This window comes from Trachemys scripta, chromosome 12, assembly GCF_013100865.1.
Source record: "Trachemys scripta elegans isolate TJP31775 chromosome 12, CAS_Tse_1.0, whole genome shotgun sequence".
Taxonomy (NCBI): Eukaryota; Metazoa; Chordata; order Testudines; family Emydidae; genus Trachemys; species Trachemys scripta.
Window position 1 is genome coordinate 39,904,849 of NC_048309.1, and position 18,954 is coordinate 39,923,802.

The 18,954-nt window shown below is 50.1% G+C and overlaps 1 protein-coding gene across 10 annotated transcripts; it reads left to right on the top strand.

Annotated features, from left to right (window-relative positions):
* The first annotated feature begins 1,969 nt into the window (after positions 1–1,969).
* HNRNPC (heterogeneous nuclear ribonucleoprotein C) lies at positions 1,970–13,015 on the top strand. Of its 10 annotated transcripts, none has more exons than XM_034787288.1 (10): positions 1,970–2,078; positions 4,289–4,443; positions 4,732–4,757; positions 9,521–9,784; positions 10,937–11,051; positions 11,581–11,628; positions 11,779–11,939; positions 12,157–12,270; positions 12,478–12,635; positions 12,716–13,015. In XM_034787288.1, exons 4-10 carry the CDS (start codon positions 9,544–9,546, stop codon positions 12,797–12,799), a joined length of 921 nt encoding a protein of 306 aa, XP_034643179.1. In that variant the 5' UTR covers positions 1,970–2,078; positions 4,289–4,443; positions 4,732–4,757; positions 9,521–9,543; the 3' UTR covers positions 12,800–13,015. The 10 variants fall into 10 exon arrangements, with proteins under 10 accessions (XP_034643179.1, XP_034643181.1, XP_034643178.1 ...); XM_034787290.1 differs by having other exon boundaries at positions 9,524–9,784; XM_034787293.1 differs by lacking the exon at positions 4,289–4,443 and adding an exon at positions 5,647–5,835 and having other exon boundaries at positions 1,981–2,078.
* Positions 13,016–18,954: the final 5,939 nt, after the last annotated feature.

The window sequence follows — 18,954 nt, forward strand, 5'->3', positions numbered from 1 at the left end:
CCTGCGGGGATCAGTTCTGGGTCTGATTCTGTTCCATATCTTCATCAATGATTTAGATAATGGCATAGAGAGTACAGTTATAAAGTTTGCGGACAATATCAAGCTGGGAGGGATTGTAAGTGCTTTGGAGACTAGGATTAAAATTCAAAATGATCAGGACAAACTGGAGAAATGGTCTGAAGAAAATAGGATTAAATTTAATAAGGACAAATGCAAAGTACTCCACTTAGGAAGGAACAATCAGTTGCACACATCTCCCTCCCCCACCCCCCCAATGGTGCGGCCTGGGGGAGGAAAATTACCCTTTTCTTTGGGAAGGCCAGTGTTGGAAATGGGGGTGAGATAATGGTCTGTTCCAGGGGGAGAGTCTCCTCTTCGGGGGTGGGGGATGGGGTGGAGAATGGCGCTGCTGAAACAAGTGACTGCCTAGGTAGGAATACTGCTGAAAGGGATCTGGGGGTTATAATGGATCACAAACTAAACAGTCAACAGTGTAACACTATTGCAAAAAAAGCAAACATCATTCTGGGATGTATTAGCAGGAGTGTTGTAAGTAAGACACGAGAAGTAATTCTTTTGCTGTACTCTGTGCTGATTAGGCCTCAACTGAAGTATTGTGTCCAGTTTTGGGTGCCAGATGTGGACAAATATTGGAAAAAGTCCAGAGAAAAGCAACAAAAATTATTAAAGGTCTAGAAAATATGACCTATGGGGAAAGATTGAGTTTGTTCAGTCTGGAAAAGAGAAGAGTGAGAGGGGACATAACAGTTTCAAGTACAAAAAAAGTTGTTACAAGGAAGATGGAGAAGAATTGTTCTTCTTAACCTCTGAGGATAGGACAAGACGCAATGGGCTTAAATTGTAGCAAGGGAGGCTTTGGTTGGACATTAGGAAAAACTTCCTGTCAGGGTGGTTAAGCACTGGAACAAATTGTGTGGGGAGGTTGTGGAATCGCCATCATTGGAGATTTTTAAGAGAAAGCTGGACAAACACCTGCCAGGGATGGCCTAGGGAATACTTAGTGCAGGGGACTGGACTCAGCGACCTCTCCCTGTCCCTTGCAGGTCTCTGATGCTACGTGGGGAGGGGGTCTGCACCCCGAAACCAGCCCGCTCAGAGTCAGGCCCTGGGGGAAGGGCACAGCCGGCTCTCCCCACCTCAGCCCCTCCCCGCCTCAGTTCATTGTCCCCGCCCCCCGGCTCTGTCTCAGCCCCGCCACTTTCGCTCCAGGCCTCCCAGCTCCGCTCCTCTCTAGCCCCTCCCCACCCGAAAATCGGCTTCTGGCTGCTGTTGATTTGAGAGGGTCGGTTTCAAAGCGGCCAATCACCGTTACGGGAAGGGAGCGGCCCGGCGCTGATTGGCGGAAGCACGACCTACCCGCTCCCGCGCGTTCGCCGCTAGCCGTTCCCACAGCAGGAGCGGGGGCACCTTTGCTCACCAATGACAACGCGAGGAAACAGAATCGTCATCATCCCCACTGTGACCAATGGGAAGGTATCAGGGCGCAGGCCCCGGATGCAATTCCGCCGCCATGGAGCCCTTTCAGTCAATCAGACACTGTTGATCCCGCCTCTTCCTCGACTGTGGCTTATAAGAGTTGAAATGTCTTAGAGTGACAGACATGGCAGCCAACCAATGAGGACAAAAGCAGAGAATCACAGAGGCCTATAGGCTAGGGCGGGGGCTGATGAGTTGTTCATCCAATCAGAAAGGAAAATGTAATAGGGACGGGGGAGAATGACAGGCCAGTCAGAATGGAAAGTTGGAGCTGGGTTGGGGAGTGACACATTCCTCATCCAATCGTTATCTTTTTTTCCGTCGCATGCGGAGAAAGGGGCAGAGCCACTCCTAGCCTCGCCCTCACTCTCTTTCCTCTCATTGGCCAATATTGTGTTCGACTTCCATACTAGCCAATTACTGCTGAGAAGGGGGTTTCCCGCCCTCCAATGGAGGCGTGAAGGGGGCGGGCACAGATAAGTCCGGGCTGCGCGGCGCAGACGCCATTTTGTGAGGAGCTCGGAGTGAGGCGGCCGCGTAGAGATAGTGAGCGTGACGCGGAGCTGTATTGGGGTCTAGCGGTGAGTGAGTCGTTCGCGAGCCTTTCCTGGGGGTTAATGGTGCGGTCCTGGCCCGGGAGGCGTCACCCTCCCCAGTGACGGTGCGGGGAGGGGCTCGGCACACACATTGCCCCCCTCGCGGGAATGGTGCGGCCCTGGAGCGGGGGGAACGACGACACGACACGTACAATCTCCTCCCCCGGTAACGGTGCGCAGCCCGGGCCCCGGGCGGGACACACATTCCTCTCCGGCAATACCGGGTGGGCGGACATCCCCCCTCCCGTAATGGTGCGGCCCGGGGGAGGGACATTACCCTTTTCTTTGGGAAGGCCAGTGTCGGAAATGGGGGTGAGATAATGGTCTGTTCCGGGGGGGGAGGCTCCTCTTCCGGGGGGGGGGGGGGAATGGCGCTGCCGAAACAAAACCTCCCTTTCTTCCCCGGATCGCGGAGACCAGGGGAGGCGGGGCGGGGGAGTTCGGGATAACTGGTAGAGTAAATATCCTGCCTCAGGCGGACCCCCCCCCCGGGGGGGGGGGGAAATGGTACGTCCCAACGAGTAGGATTGTGGGGGAGTGCCGGAACTTGCGCTAACTCACTTGGTCTGTGTTCCCTCCAGCCCCAGGAGAAACCAGGGCCCCCTTGCAGGGGGAGGCGGGCTAACCCCACACGCATCCCCCTTGTGCTGACCCCCGTGGCTGAGATGGCTGAGACCTGGAGGTTGGCGGGAGGGATGTCTGGGCGGGGGTGCTCTCTCCTCCCCCCAGGATGTCAGATGGAGGGAGCCCAGATGCGCCTGTGGTGCTGGGGGGCCCACATGAGGGTGCACAGACTGCCTCCATGATCAGGATCGGCTGGCACATATACCCTCCCACAAAAACACACTTTGTTGGGGACACTTGCCATGGTACTCACATGGTAGGGAGGGGCCACACATTCAGACCCCTGCCGGGAGGGGCGGCTAACCCCCTTATCATCTCTGGTTCAAGAAGTGTCTGTAAATGGTCTCTGGGCACAAACATCACTGCAGGGATTTGGGCAGCTGATGCAAATCAGTGCTGTGTGTGTGTGTCTACCTGGGGGGTAACCAAACCTTGTGTGAAACAGCAGGCGTTCGGTGTCTGTTGTGACTGCAAACCGGAGTGTCAGCCTCCCCACTATCACACCACCTCTCTTGGGTAACAGTGGGCTGGGGAAACAACTTGTGGAGCTCAGATCCTAGAGGCATGGCCTCATGTAGACATTCTTGTTGTTTAATAAACATAGCAATAGGTGAGAGTGAGAGGATCCTGTCCCCCTATGCTGTAGGCTGGGACTCTGCCTTATTCCTAGTGATCAGAGATGATTTGAAGGAGAGAGTGACTTACAATGTGACTTATGTTGGGGTAACGCGGACCCTGCAGTTCAGGCTGTCCCTGAACCATGCCAGGGGAGCATGTGGTGGCAGTGTATACTAAAGGCACAGGACACTTCCTCTCCCAGTGTCTCCCCCAGTACACTTCTGCACATCTAATCCACTTTGTCTGTGTTCTGAACCAGTGTGGTAATGGGCTCATCTACCCTGGGATCCTCCCCATCCCCTTTCAAGCTGGATCAGATAGATGGGCCCATGTAGACTGGTATTTCTTTCACATCATATCCATGGCCCCTCAGGCCACAGGGCAGTGGGCCCACCTAGCCTGGTATCCCATCTCCAGCTATATCTAATGCTGATCTCTTCAGAGGGAGAGAAGGCAACCTCATCCCCTTTTCCAGTAGCAAGCTGCCTTCTGTAATACCTGACAGGGACAGGAAGGGGATATTTTCTTCCAACCCCAGGAGGCTGTAGTGCCTCAAACCTCCCACATTCCTGGAGTTCCAGTTAACTGACTTGCAGGTTCCTCTCCCCATCCTCTGTCAGGATTGGCTCCAGCATATGTATGTTCTCCTTCCCTTCGCCCTCATTGCCTCATGGTGTGTGAACATGATGCACCCCCACTTGAAGCTGCCTCCTGCCACAAGCTCACAAGTGTCTGTGCTCACAAGTCATCAGACCTGCTTCCTTGGCGATAGGGAGAAGCAGAGAGATTAAGATGGAGACAGAGTTTCATCGCACCCAGAACCCTAATTGAGCCAGGGCATCTGTGAGCTTGCGGCCCCCTGGGAGGTAGGCAGGTCTCTTGGTGGGCGAGTGGGAGATGCGTGCAGTGTTTCTGAGGAACCCTGACTCAATCTGTCCCTTCTCCTTTCACAGGGCAGCGAGGCGAAACCCCATCCCTTCTCACTGGAGCTCAGCTTCGTTTTAACCCCCCTCCCCACACACGCACACCTCCCAATTTTATAGAGCCATTTTAACGGTGTCCCCGTGGCCTAGCGCTCCCTGCGCCAAACTGGAGCTGGATTTAAGATGTAATTTTTAAAGTCTCTATCTCTATTTTTTCTGCAGCAGCTGGGGTAGATGAGGAGCCTTTTCGCCCCTCATGAGCTGACCTCTCCTCGGGTATTTTTAGAGTGAAATGATGATGTGCAAAGGGCTGTGATTGTCTCCTACCGAGAGCTCTCCCCAGGCGGTTCTGTGGTAACCGTGGCTGGAACAGAGAGAGAGAGGGAGAGAACAGAAATGATCGTTGCTGACTTGACCTTTTGGCACCTCCCGTTTTTCTAATCTGGGCTATTTTTATTTTTGTTTTTTTACAGTGAGATTTTTTTGATCTTCAGCTACAGTAAGTTATTCCAATTTTTTTTTCCATTTTTCCTGCCTTTCCACTGATTTCCTTTTTATTGTTGTTGCTAGTTACTATTACTATTATACTACTATAATGCTGATGACTTGACTATGCTGATATGTTGCTGATGGTGATGATAATGACACTGCTGATTTTTAACCGGATGAAATCGAGTTTTTCTGAGTGTTCCTGACTGTGGAAGGTTTTTAAATTTTTAAAGTGGATTGATCACGCTAACTCTTTTTTTTCCCCCCTGACTGCCTGGCTGCTGAGAGCGGGACCTGGTTTCTCCTGAATTGTTTTAGAACATCTCTGGAAGTCTGTATTTTTTTTATTTTTTTATTTTTTATTTTTAATCTTTCATTTGTACAATTTTTAAACTGTTGCTGCAATATGATGTCTGTGGTGCTGATCGCTCCTGATAGCGATGGCCCTTCCCCAAACAGCCCCTCTCCTCCTTTGACCCCCAAACCCTCCTCCCGCTCTTCCTCTACACCGTCCTTCCCTCACAAACAACCCACCACAACGACATGGAAACCCAGCCTGGAGCAGCAGTGGCAGCTGGTGGTACCACGTGCGGCGCAGATACAAACCCATCCTGGGCCATGGTAAGAGGTGTGAGGGCCAATAGGTTTTATTGCAAGCTTCAGCAGCCAGAACTAAAGGCCCTGGCATGGAGGAGGCATTGTTGTGGGTGCCAGTGTTGTATTTCAGGCGTGGTCCAAGGTTCGCTTGTGGCAGAGACATACATTAGCAGAGCTGCAGGGTGTGGGGGTGCTGCCATGGTAAGGGCCATGGTCATGTGACTCTGGTGGTGGGAGGGGAAAGATCAGCCGTGATAACCAAGCAGGCTGTGTAAGTGTGGTCACATTTCCACTTCCAAAAGCTGCATCACGAGAAGAGTTCTGGGTTTGAGAGAGACCAAGGAAGGGAAGCCATGGAAATCCTGTTCTCAACACACAATTAGGCTCAGCTGCCCCAGACGTGAAGCCTTCCAGCATCCCATGAACCCTTCTGCTGCTCTCCTCAGATGTCCCTCCCAGTGAGGAGTCCGAAGCTGAGCACAGGATCCCAGGTGGGATCTTCTGAACCTGTGTATAGAGTGACTCTCCCCTCCCTGCTCTGGGACCGGAGGCCTTTGGATTGGAGGGTCTTGGACCTGAGCGCCAGGTCCCAGATGGGGTCTTGCTAGAGCTGTATGTAGGTTGTTCTCTCTTTCCTTGTCAGTGGTTGGTATGTGCAAAAGCAGCAGGGGGTTGAACCACCTGTGGGGGTGGAGCGTGCTGACCTCACCACTCAGTGACATGCTCTCAAGACCTGGAGTCCTCACCAAGCTCTGCTGAGACCCCTCAATCCTGACTTGCAGCCACCCCTGCTACTTTAGTCCAAGGGCTCCTGCAGCAGGGACTGCCACTGGCGCCATGTTCATTGTATGGTCCTTGAGCCCCTGGCAGATGCTCTGTCTGGCTGTCGAAATGCAGGTGTGTTAACTCACCAGCCCCCAATGCCTTGACCTTTTGGGGAGAGGGGCTGTTTGTTGCCCCCCACAAAATCTTCTTTGCAGCAGAGTTGAGTGTAAAGGGTCAATCCCATCCTGAGAGATGGGGGACAGTTCTCAAGAAGTCTTCCAGACCTCCGTTCCCTTCCCCTCCTAGCCCCCTGCAGCTCCATGAGAGAACATCCCCTTCATTAGAGGCAAGTGGAAATAAAGCTGTGCTCCATCTTCATGTCATGCAGCATGGCCCCCATGCTGATCCTTGCCTCATACCACTGATGCACAGTGCCTGTATACTGCCCTGTGCCCATCATATCCTGTGCTTGTCTCCATCAGAAGGGGCAAGTTATTGCTCTTTCATGAACGGCTTCTTGTCTGTAGGGCAGCTGGGAAAGCATGCACAGAATGTCGGGGAGGGAGAGCACTTGGTGAAGTGCTTGGGTCTGAGGTGAGCCCCTATGTCACTGGGTGACCCAGAGAAGGTCACTCTGCCTCCTTGGTCTGAATTGGCTGGTGTGGAGCACAAGGCAGGGTCTGCACGAAGACTGTCCAGCCCCTCACCACTCCCAGTATGGAAATGACGTGCTGGGAGAAAGGGTCCAGGGGTCCACATGAGCTTGTTCACATCCAGCCTGTCTGCTTCACAAAGAGATTGGGACGGCCCCTCGTAGAGGGGAGAGAATGGAGGGTACACAACAACAGCTGGTAGATCTGCAGTTGCATTACAGAACCAAGGGCAGAGTTAATGAAATGGAAAGGCAGCTAGTGTGATGCTGCTAAAAAGGAAATGGTTTCATGCCATGGACATATAGCCAGTGGAACTCCCCGTCACATGGTGTCGCTGAGGAGGCCAAGAGGTTGGTAGGGTCCAGGCAGATTGGGCATGTTCATCCAGAGTTCCATTAGCCGGGGTTAAGACTGGGATAGCCAAAAGTACTGAGGGGGAGCTATTGCCCATGTCCCAAACTCCTAGGCTCCTTTTGGAAATCCCATCCTAAAACCCAAGGGTGGAAGGGATCTAAGCTTTCCTCCTTCAGACTCTGGATTGACCCGGAACTGTGGGGGCTGGGGGTGGGGAACTGTCTGCTGCGAGGTTTCTTAGCGCTTCCTGTGAGGTGGTGGCTGCTGCCAGGTGATTCCGGGCCAGACGGAGCCCTATGTGACTGGGTCTGGCACTGGTTGTATTCCAGGACCAGGAAAAGTTGGAGAGCTAGGCAAGTGCCTAGGGCTAGGTGTTGGGCCTCTCCTCTCCGTAGGTATTGTAGTGTCTTCTGCAGCAACAGATGCTCTGGGGGCTTGTATACACAGTGTTACTCATAGACTTGAAGGACAGAAGAAACAATCATGATGATCTAGCTTGACCTCAGGCGCATCAGGCTATAGAATCTCACCTATATGCTCCTGTAGTAGGCCTGAAACCTCTGGCTGAGCTACTGACGTCCTCAAATCTTGACTTAGACGTCAAGTTACAAAGAATCCACCATTTACTTTAGTTCAAGCTATCAAATGACCCGTGTTCCACATTGCAGAGGCAGGTGCAATCCTGCCCCCCCCCCCGGGTCTCTGCCAATCTGTTCTGGGGGGAAATTATTTCCTGACCCCAAATATGGTGTTTAGACTCTGAGCATGTGGGCAAGACCCACCAGGCAGACACCTGGGAAAGAATTCTCTGTAGTAGCTCAACCCTCCCCTTCTAGTGTTTCATTTCTGACTGTTGGGGATATTTGCTAATAGAAGTCACAGATGGGCCTTTTGCCAATGTAGGCAGCCTCATATCATCACGTCTATTAAACTTGTAAAGCTCAGTCTTGAAACAAAGTAGGTTTTTTTTTGCCTCCACTGCTCCCCTTGGCATGGGATCTTGGAGTCATTGTGGATAATTCCCTGAAAAAACCCACTCAATGTGCAGCGGCAGTCAAAAAAGTGAACAGAATGTTGAGAATCATTAAGAAAGGGATAGTAAGACAGAAGATATCATATTGCCTCTATATAAATCATGGTATGCCCACATCTTGAATACTGTGTGCAGATGTGGTTGCCCCATCTCAAAAAAGATATATTGGACTTGGAAAGGGTTCAGAAAAGGGCAACAAAAATAATTAGGGGTTTGGAACGGCTGCTGTATGAGGAGAGATTAATAAGACTGGGACTTTTCAGCTTGGAAAAGATGACTGAGGGGGGATATGATAGATGTCTATAAAATCATTACTGGTGTGGAGAAAGTAAATAAAGAAGTGTTATTTACTCCTCATAACACAAGAACTAGGGGCCACCAAATGAAATTAATAGACAGCAGGTTTAAAACAAAAGGAGGTATTTTTTCACACAATGCGTAATCAACCTGTGGAACTCCTTGCCAGAGGATGCTGTGAAGGCCAAGACTAACAGGGTTCAAAAAAGAAATAGATAAATGCATGGAGGATAGGTCTATCAATGGCTATTTGGCAGGGATGGTGTCCCTAGCCTCTGTTTGCCAGAAGCTGGGAATTGGCGATGGGATGGATCACTTGCTGATTACCTGTTCTGTTCATTTCCTCTGGGGCATCTGGCATTGGCCACTGTCGGAAGACAGGATCCTGGGCTAGATGGACCTTTGGTCTGACCCAGTATGGCCGTTCTTATGGTCTTCCAGAACTTCAATCCTATGCTGGTTACAAACCTTTGTCTCATTTCAGGCCTAAACTTGTTGATGGCCAGTTTATAGCCATTTGTTCTTGTGCCAGCATTGGCCCTTAATTAAAATAACTCCTTCCTTCCTGGTGTTTATCCCTCTGATGTATTTATAGAGATCAGTCACATCTCCCCTCAGGCTTCACTTTGTTAGGCTAAATGAGGCAAGCTCCTTAAGTCTCCCCTCATAAGGTAGGTTTTCCATTCATCTGATCATCCTAGCAGGCTCTCTGCACCTGTTCCAGTTTGACTGCATCTTTCTTAAACATGGGAGACTGGAATTGCACAGCATATTCCAGATGAGCTCTCACCAGTGCCTTGTACAGTGGTAGTTCTAAAAGGGGGTGGATCTGGCTGTCCCTGGCACTGGATCACTGTGTAGTCATGGACAGGCCTTCCCTCTGCTCACCCAAGTCTAATTGTGAGAGTCATGCCTTGTGGTGTGACTGGAGGTTCTGAGATCGCGGTCCCTCGTCCTAAAGCACTTGGATGCCCGGATGGATGGCAGTAGAGACAGGACCTGGCTCCGAGATGCAGGGAGATGGGGTGTGTTCATTTCTGTGACTGTCCCTCTGACCAGCTCTCCCCACCCCAGCAGGTCCGTGCTGCGCGTGAGCCATGGCCAGCAACGTCACCAACAAGACAGACCCGCGCTCCATGAACTCGCGCGTATTCATCGGGAATCTCAACACGCTGGTGGTGAAGAAGTCTGACGTGGAGGCTATCTTCTCCAAGTATGGCAAAATTGTGGGCTGCTCTGTGCACAAGGGCTTTGCCTTTGTGCAGTATGTCAACGAGCGGAATGCCCGCGCTGCTGTGGCTGGGGAGGATGGCCGGATGATCGCAGGCCAGGTTCTAGGTGAGTGCCTCCTGGCTGCATCCCTAACTCAGATTAGATACCCCTTTCTGCACACCGAGGAGTATCGCAGAGTTAGCATGTGCAAGGTCCTAGGTGAGCGCCTCCTGACTGCATCCCTAAGCCAGACCAGACAGTCCTCCACCCTCACATACTTGGGAGATGTCAGGGATAGCATTGGCCTGGTCCCAGGTAAGCACCTCCTGTCTGCCCTAACCCTACCCACCATACGAGGGAGATTGCTGGCCAGACTCTTGGTGGGCGTCCCCTAACTGTGCCTCCCACCCCATCCGCGCGTACTGCAGAAGATAAGCTGATCACCAGCCAGGTTCTGTGAGAGTTTCACCCAACACTCCCATCCTGGCTAGTTGTTGGGCTGTTGAGGTGCCCCCCTGCAGCGCCTGGTCACAGGAGCTAAGAGGGAGCAGGAGAACTGAACATGGAATGGATGGGGGTGGGTGGGGATGGGGGTGTGTGTTTCAGAGTAGCAGGTTTCTGACCCTCTGCAGATCTCTGATACAAGAGATGCCACTGCCTCTTCCCCCAGGGCTCAGGTTTATCTCAGAAGCTATTACGGGCACTGGCCAGCAGCCAACAGACACCTAGTGCTGACCTGTCAAGGGAGGTGGGTATGATGCTCAAGAAGTCTTGGGCACAGGGATGTGAATCAGGGGATGTCTGTGGGGCTCTATGGAGACTGAGGCACCCATTATGCAATCTGCCCCTTTCCCTATTGCCAGTGCGTGGCTGGGTCACTGACACACACAGGCCCTGTTGCAAGCTGGATACATTGTGGTCACAGTCTAGAGTTGGGAATTTTTTCTGGGCAAGCCTTGCCTGTGTGGGGAGCCTTCCCGTTGCTTGGCCTCTGTGGTAGATGAGCGCTTGTGTGTCTGCTTCCCCACTGCCAGCTGTTCCCCATGGCCCATTTGGTGGGTCTGGGTACCAAGTCATGCTGGAGAGGAACATGGATCATGCTATCACTTTATGCCGGTGAGCTGCACTGGTCAGAGCTAGCACTCCAGTGGGGGAGAGTGGCTCTGATCCAGGAGCTGTCCCCTATGGGCCTGGCTCCAGTCAGTCGAAGTGTTGTTAGTTCCTCACATCAATGAGGAGTAGGGCTGTCTGCTCAGCATGTGTCTGCTTCTCTTCCAGATATCAACCTGGCGGCTGAGCCGAAGGTGAACCGGGGCAAAGCAGGCGTGAAGCGGTCGGCAGCAGAGATGTACGGGTCAGTAGCTGCACCACCTTCTCCGTCCCCTCTAGTCAGGTCGGGACCCTTATGTTTTTTATATCGCGTTTATGCCCTGCGTGGGCACCTCTTCTCTCTCTCTTTCTGTCTCCCAGAGGTGGGGAGGGATGTTGGGAAGTGGCTGCACATTAGATGCCTCCCTTGGGTGTCTCGGGCTGCCTAGGCCCCTGCCCCAAGTGTATGAATTGCTGGGGCTCTGTGGGTGTGGGAGGTTCTGCCCAGGCCCATCCCAGCTCGTAGCAGCTGGGTGGTAGGCAAACTGGAGAGACAGGTGCTGGTGGGTTTGCTCTGCAAAGCCCTCCTGCAGCATGGCTCCGTGTGTGTGTGTATATAACCTACACTGAGAAGCCAATGAGTCCCTCAGGCTGGGCTGCTGGGTCCTGTCTCCCTCCATGAGGAGCAGGTTCGGTGCAGCAGCACCTCTTTCTCCACTTCCTCAGCAGGGTCCCTCCCCACCATCACCTCCTCCTTCTCCTCCTCTTCCCCCCTTTCTCTCCCCCAGGCTGTCTGCCCATCCTGACCCTGTCTCATGGGCTTTCTTTTCCAGGTCCTCCTTTGACCTGGACTATGATTTCCAGCGAGATTACTATGACAGGTACGTTGAGTGTCCTGGGAGGATGACTATAAGCTTTAGCACTGCACATGCAATCTCTCAAGGGACGTAACACTCTGCAGCTCAGTGTGCAGGTGGGTGCATGGAGGTCCTCCTGTTGCTCGGGGGTCACTGTTTTCCTCCTGCTCCTAGGATGTACAGCTACCCAGCACGTGTGCCCCCACCTCCCCCCATCGCCCGGGCTGTGGTGCCCTCCAAACGCCAGCGTGTCTCTGGCAACACCTCCCGCCGAGGCAAGAGTGGCTTTAATTCCAAGAGTGGTCAGCGAGGATCATCCTCCAAGTCTGGTAAATGTACGTGTTGGAGCCTGCATTGCTGACTTGAGGGGTCTGGGGTGGGGTCAGACAGGCTGCAGGTGCCAGACCCATTCTGAGTAGTGTGTACTGATACTAACTTTCCCTTGCCTGTGCAGGGTCTTAAGGCCCTGCATTCTGGAGTTAGGGTTGCAGCCTGAACCCTGTTGGGATAGGTCCTAGTGGCAATCAGTCCCCTACTTCTCTTGGGTTTCAGTGAAAGGTGATGACATCCAGACCATTAAGAAGGAGCTGACCCAGATCAAACAGAAAGTGGATTCGCTGCTGGAGAGCCTGGAAAAGATCGAGAAGGATCAAAGTAAACAAACGGGTGAGAGGGGGGGTGGAGAAGGACGTGGGGCTCCCTCGGGGGACCCATGTTGGTTTGTCCTTGGTGTGGAGCTGTGGTAGGCTTGGGAGAATCCGTCCCCGTCCATGGGGTGTGCTTTGCTCAGGGCAGCCTCAGCTCCCTGGATGGAGGGTGGGCACAAGGCCCTGGGGTGGCATTTCCCCTGATACCCAACCTCACCACCTACAGAGATGAAGAACGAGAAGTCTGAGGAGGAGCAGAGCAGCAGCTCCATGAAGAAGGAGGAGAGCAACGTGAAGATGGAGTCTGAGGCTGGGGCAGATGACTCTGCTGAGGAGGGGGACCTGCTGGACGATGATGATAATGAGGATCGAGGGGATGACCAGGTATGAACCCTGAAACCAGAGAGAGCCAGGGCAGAGTGGGTATCACTGTGGCTAACCCCTTCCTGTCCCCTCTCTCCCAGCTGGAATCCATCAAGGGTGACGAGAAGGAGGCGGAGGAAGGAGAGGACGACAGAGACAGTGCCAATGGTGAAGATGACTCCTAAGCCACTGGCACAACCCCCCCAGCAAGGTGCCCACCTGAGATTGAGCCTGTCACCGGCCCCTCCCCAGCCTCCTTCTCACTGCCCGCCCACATGTTCATGGTGTTGTCTCCTGCCACGCCCCTGGCTCGCCCCATAGTTCTGTTAAATCCCCTGTAATTTTCCTCTTTTAATTTTGATACCTTTATGATTTAACAATAAAAAAAAGTATGGTTTTTACCTGGTGCATCTACCTGCATCTGTCCACCTGGGGGCACCCTCTGGTCCAGTATATGCAGCGGCATCTGCCACATTGGAGGGAGATTAAGGCATAGAGCAGTTGGTGAAGGGGACAAGTAGGAGCAGGATGTACCACAAGAAGTTTTTGGTTGGGGATGCATGTCTCATAGTGCAAGCCAGGGGTTTGTGCGCTGGCAGATATCCTACTCCTGGAGCTGAGTATCATTTCTCCAAACATATTATCATCTGGGCTCAGGCTGCTGCCTTGTTTGCTGGGGTGCGGAAAGGCCCAGGTCTTATAGATTAGATTCACAGATTATAGGACTGAAAGGGACCTCGAGAGGTCATAGAGTCCAGTCCCCTGCCCGCATGGCAAGACCAAATACTGTCTAGACCATCCCTGATAGACATTTATCTAACCTACTCTTAAATATCTCCAGAGATGGAGATTCCACAACCTCCCTAGGCAATTTGTTCCAGTGTTTAACCACCCTGACAGTTAGGAACTTTTTCCTAATGTCCAACCTAGACCTCCCTTGCTGCAGTTTAAACCCATTGTTTCTGGTTCTATCCTTAGAGGCTAAGGTGAACAAGTTCTCTCCCTCCTCCTTATGACACCCTTTTAGATACCTGAAAACTGCTATCATGTCCCCTCTCAGTCTTCTCTTTTCCAAACTAAACAAACCCAATTCTTTCAGCCTTCCTTCATAGGTCATGTTCTCAAGACCTTTAATCATTCTTGTTGCTCTTCTTTGGACCCTTTCCAATTTCTCCGCATCTTTTTTAAAATGCGGCGCCCAGAACTGGACACAATACTCCAGCTAAGGCCTAACCAGAGCAGAGTAGAGCGGGAAGAATGACTTCTCGTGTCTTGCTCACAACACACCTGTTAATACATCCCAGAATCATGTTTGCTTTTTTTGCAACAGCATCACACTGTTGACTCATATTTAGCTTGTGGTCCACTATAACCCCTAGATCCCTTTCTGCCGTACTCCTTCCTAGACAGTCTTTTCCCATTCTGTATGTGTGAAATTGATTTTTCCTTCCTAAGTGGAGCACTTTGCATTTGTCTTTGTTAAACTTCATCCTGTTTAACTCAGACCATTTCTCCAATTTGTCCAGATCATTTTGAATTATGACCCTGTCCTCCAAAGTAGTTGCAATCCGTCCCAGTTTGGTATCATCTGCAAACTTAATAAGCGTACTTTCTATGCCAATATCTAAGTCGTTGATGAAGATATTGAACAGAGCCGGTCCCAAAACAGACCCCTGCGGTACCCCACTCGTTACGCCTTTCCAGCAGGATTGGGAACCATTAATAACAACTCTCTGAGTACGGTTATCCAGCCAGTTATGCACCCACCTTATAGTAGCCCCATCTAAATTGTATTTGCCTAGTTTATCGATAAGAATATCATACGAGACCGTATCAAATGCCTTACTAAAGACTAGGTATACCACATCCACCGCTTCACCCTTATCCACAAGGCTCGTTATCCTATCAAAGAAAGCTATCAGATTGGTTTGACATGATTTGTTCTTCACAAATCCATGCTGGCTGTTCCCTATCACCTTACCACCTTCCAAGTGTTTGCAGATGATTTCCTTAATTACTTGCTCCATTATCTTCCCTGGCACAGAAGTTAAACTAACTGGTCTGTAGTTTCCTGGGTTGTTTTTATTTCCCTTTTTATAGATGGGCACTATATTTGCCCTTTTCCAGTCTTCTGGAATCTCTCCCGTCTCCCATGACTTTCCAAAGATAATAGCTAGAGGCTCAGATACCTCCTCTATTAGCTCCTTGAGTATTCTAGGACGCATTTCATCAGGCCCGGGTGACTTGCAGGCATCTAACTTTTCTAAGTGATTTTTAACTTGTTCTTTTTTTATTTTATCCGCTAAACCTACCCCCTTCCCATTAGTATTCACTATGTTAGGCATTCCTTCAGACTTCTCGGTGGAGACCGAAACAAAGAAGTCATTAAGCATCTCTGCCATTTCCAAGTTTCCTGTTACTGTTTCTCCCTCTTCACTAAGCAGTGGTCCTACCCTGTCTTTGGTCTTCCTCTTGCTTGTAATGTATTGATAAAAAGTCGTCTTGTTTCCTTTTATTCCCGTAGCTAGTTTGAGCTCATTTTGTGCCTTTGCCTTTCTAATCTTGCCCCTGCATTCCTGTGTTGTTTGCCTATATTCATCCTTTGTAATCTGTCCTAGTTTCCATTTTTTATGACTCCTTTTTATTTTTTAGATCGTACAAGATCTCGTGGTTAAGCCAAGGTGGTCTTTTGCCACATTTTCTATCTTTCCTAACCAGCGGAATAGCTTGCTTTTGGGTGTCTCTTTGAAAAACTGCCAACTCTCCTCAGTTGTTTTTCCCCTCAGTCTTGATTCCCATGGGACCTTACCTATCAGCTCTCTGAGCTTCCCAAAATCTGCCTTCCTGAAATCCATTGTCTCTATTTTGCTGTTCTCCCTTCTACCCTTCCTTAGAATTGCAAACTCTATGATTTCATGATCACTTTCACCCAGGCTGCCTTCTACTTTCACATTCTCAACGAGTTCCTCCCTATTTGTTAAAATCAAGTCTAGAACAGCTTCCCCCCTAGTAGCTTTTTCAACCTTCTGAAATAAAAAGTTGTCTCCAATGCAGTCCAAGAATTTGTTGGATAGTCTGTGCCCCGCTGTGTTATTTTCCCAACATATATCCGGATAGTTGAAGTCCCCCATCACCACCAAATCTTGGGCTTTGGATGATTTTGTTAGTTGCTTGAAAAAAGCCTCATCCACCTCTTCCACCTGGTTAGGTGGCCTGTAGTAGACTCCTAGCATGACATCTCCCTTGTTTTTTGCCCCTTTTAACCTAACCCAGAGACTCTCAACACTTCCGTCTCCTATGTCCATCTCTACCTCAGTCCAAGTGTGTACATTTTTAATATATAAGGCAACACCTCCTCCCTTTTTCCCCGTCTATCCTTCCTGAGCAAGCTGTACCCATCCACACCAACATTCCAATCATGTGTATTATCCCACCAAGTTTCAGTGATGCCAACAGTGTCATAGTTGTATTTATTTATTAGCACTTCCAGTTCTTCCTGCTTATTCCCCATACTTCTCGCATTTGTATATAGGCATCTAAGATACTGGTTTGATCTTTCCTCCCAGTTTTGTCCTGACTCTCCTTTCTCTCTGCCAATATAGCCCACACTCCCTCTCGTTTCCGACCCATCTCCCCGGTCTCCATGTTCCCCACTTACCTGTGGGCTTTGCTCACCTGTCCCCGTCGAACCTAGTTTAAAGCCCTCCTCTTCTCTGAGTCCCAGTCACAGGCTGGATGAGAGGTTCAAAGGACAAAATCTGATTAAGGGGCACTAATGCTTGAGCCCCCTGATAGTTAATGAATATGCACCAGAAAAGCAAGGAGACATGGCTGCTGCTTCCAGTTCAGATTTGAGACACGCACACCTTGACTCTTCCAGCCAAGTTTACCCTTTCTGAGGTTAAATACGGGCCTCTGTATCTGTGGGGTGGGAGGAGCATAAATCTGATTGTTCACCCCCTTTTAAGACTAAAATGTTGAGACCTTGTCTGTGGGTGGGTGAGGGCTGAGACATGACAGGTTGGGTTCCAAACTCATCCGTAAGGACCTGCCTGCTCGAACGTTCCCCAGTTTAGGGCTGGTCCTGTTTCCTGTGGAATGGGCCCTGGACTCTGGGATGCTGCTCCCTGATTAACTTGTCCCTCTTGAGTAAAGATTGGATTTAGTTGAGGACAAAGCAGACTTTCTGTGTGAGTCACTAATGCTGCAATGTTGTGTACTCTTCTAACACGCAAGCCTAGGATGTTGTGCCCTTTGGGGGTAGCTGAGGCAATGACTTACAGCTGAACTCTGTCTGCTAGTGCTGAGGGCTTGTGTGTTCTGTAGCCATTATTGGACAGACTTCTGCACATGGGTTTGGGCATCAATATCTTAGGGAAAACATCTGATCTGCCCTGGAGTGCGTATAAGTGTTTGGTTACTGCACCAGGCCTGTATCTGCAGGTGTTAACTCTTGACTTCTGCTGTATAATCGGACACACTCCACCCCAAGGATCTTTCCAGCACAAACAATGAAAATAGCCCCTTAAAGCATACAATGAAATCACTGTAGAACTGAAGGAGCCCAAAGCGCACAATTCTGGGGAAGCTGTCATAGAGGATTAGCCTAGGTTGCATTTCCTGACCCTTTGACACTATCATTTGGCCCACTGCAGGACAGTCACCTCCTGTCTGACCTAGTCCTGTTAGGGACACAAGTTGGGTGTGGTAATCTCTTTTGGACCAACTTTTGTTGGTTAGAGAGAGAAGCTTTCACAGACTGGTCACCTGAAGAAGAGTTCTGTGTAGCTTGCAAGCTTGTTTTTCACCAACAGAAGGTCCAATTAAAAAACAAAACAAAACTCACCCACCTTGTGCGTCTAATAGCCTGGGACCAAGACAGCTACAACACTGCCACCAGCAGTTCTGTTGTCACATTCGAGCTGCAGAAAAAGTGAGAATTTCTCATCAGTTCTTCTCACTTCAGGTTTTCTATGTCAAGTTGAAAAACTGTCTTGTGATTGGGAAGAATGTGTTTGTTCATTAGTTCTCTCACAGCCATTTCATATAAATATATTTCTTTACCTGTACAGAGCAAAACTCTTCTGGGAAAAATGTAAGGAAGGATGTCCTTAAGGAGACCTAGGAGATCTAGGTCCAAGCCTGTCTTGTCTTAAGACTTGCTGTATGACACAGGGCATCTTGCAGAATCTCTGTCTCATTGCTCCAGTGGGGCTAATACTGCTCTGTCTCATGGGTCCATGAGGATGTTTGAGCAGCACTAAAGGGGCTTCAATAGGAAGAGGGCATCTAAGAAAGTTTGCACCATGGGTCAGCTTCCATCTCCACCCCCTGCCCTCCAATATATGCACCAAATAGGGAGGAGAGCAGTGAAATGCCCCATGGACTTCCTGGATGGACTCAGTTGTCCCTGTTCTTGCTTGGTTGGCATATATGGGAAATGTAGTCTCTAACTTCTACCAGTGCATTCCTGCTGCAGTGCATCATGGGAAGTCCAATGTCGGAGAAAAACTGAGTTCTCACTATTTTTGTTTAGGTACAGCAAGTCAGAAGCTTTTTATTAACTCTCACATGTGCAGAGGAGAGAGCAAGCAGGTCTCTCTCTGGTAACTAATTACAGCAAGCATTTATACCTTTCATTACAGAAATAATGAGGGACAGCTGCATTTTGTTTATACATAGGCCATCTTGATATCTCATTTCCTTACTTGTTTTGACTCTTGCCTACATACAATTAGTTTCTATACCTTATCTACACAAGGTCTTCTACACCTTATCTATACTGAGGTCACAATGACTTCTTACACAACTCTTTCTCACCCGTCTCACACAATCCTCACACAATCCTCACTTCTACAAATCTCGCGTTATCAGGGTTATCAGGGTCACAGCTAGCTTGACTCTTGCTAACAAAGACTGTCTCTTGCTAACGAAGCCTGACTCTTGCTAACAACCATCATGCATTGCAGTTCCCTTCTGTCAGTTCTTTTCTCTGCTTCCACACCAATGTTTATCACATTCACTCCCAGCCAGTTCTCAGTGCATCAGGGAAGTTGTTGTTCCCCTGCCCTATATCTCCAGCCTGCTGAGCCCCCCTTGGTGCAGCCCAACCAATAGTGGTGTTTTTGTTTTGTACTTTAAGGTTATTTATGATTTTGCAAAGACTGCATCTGTCAGCACAAAGATTGTTCTCCAGTATGTCACCCTACCCCCAAGTCCTCCCATCCCTGGCAGGTAATGGTCCCTTTGTCAATGTCTGACTTTAAGCTCATTCTCTGCGCATTGCCCAGATCCTGGAGAAGGTGCAGGGCCTCTAAACACCCCCATGTTCATAAAATGT

Excerpts from the sequence above, each read along its gene's own strand:
- HNRNPC (XM_034787288.1), top strand. The coding sequence starts at position 9,544 with ATGGCCAGCAACGTCACCAACAAGACAGACCCGCGCTCCATGAACTCG. Across the intron at positions 11,052-11,580 it reads TCTCCGTCCCCTCTAGTCAG|GTCCTCCTTTGACCTGGACT; the intron begins GTCGGGACCCTT and ends TTTCTTTTCCAG. Across the intron at positions 12,636-12,715 it reads AGGATCGAGGGGATGACCAG|CTGGAATCCATCAAGGGTGA; the intron begins GTATGAACCCTG and ends CCTCTCTCCCAG.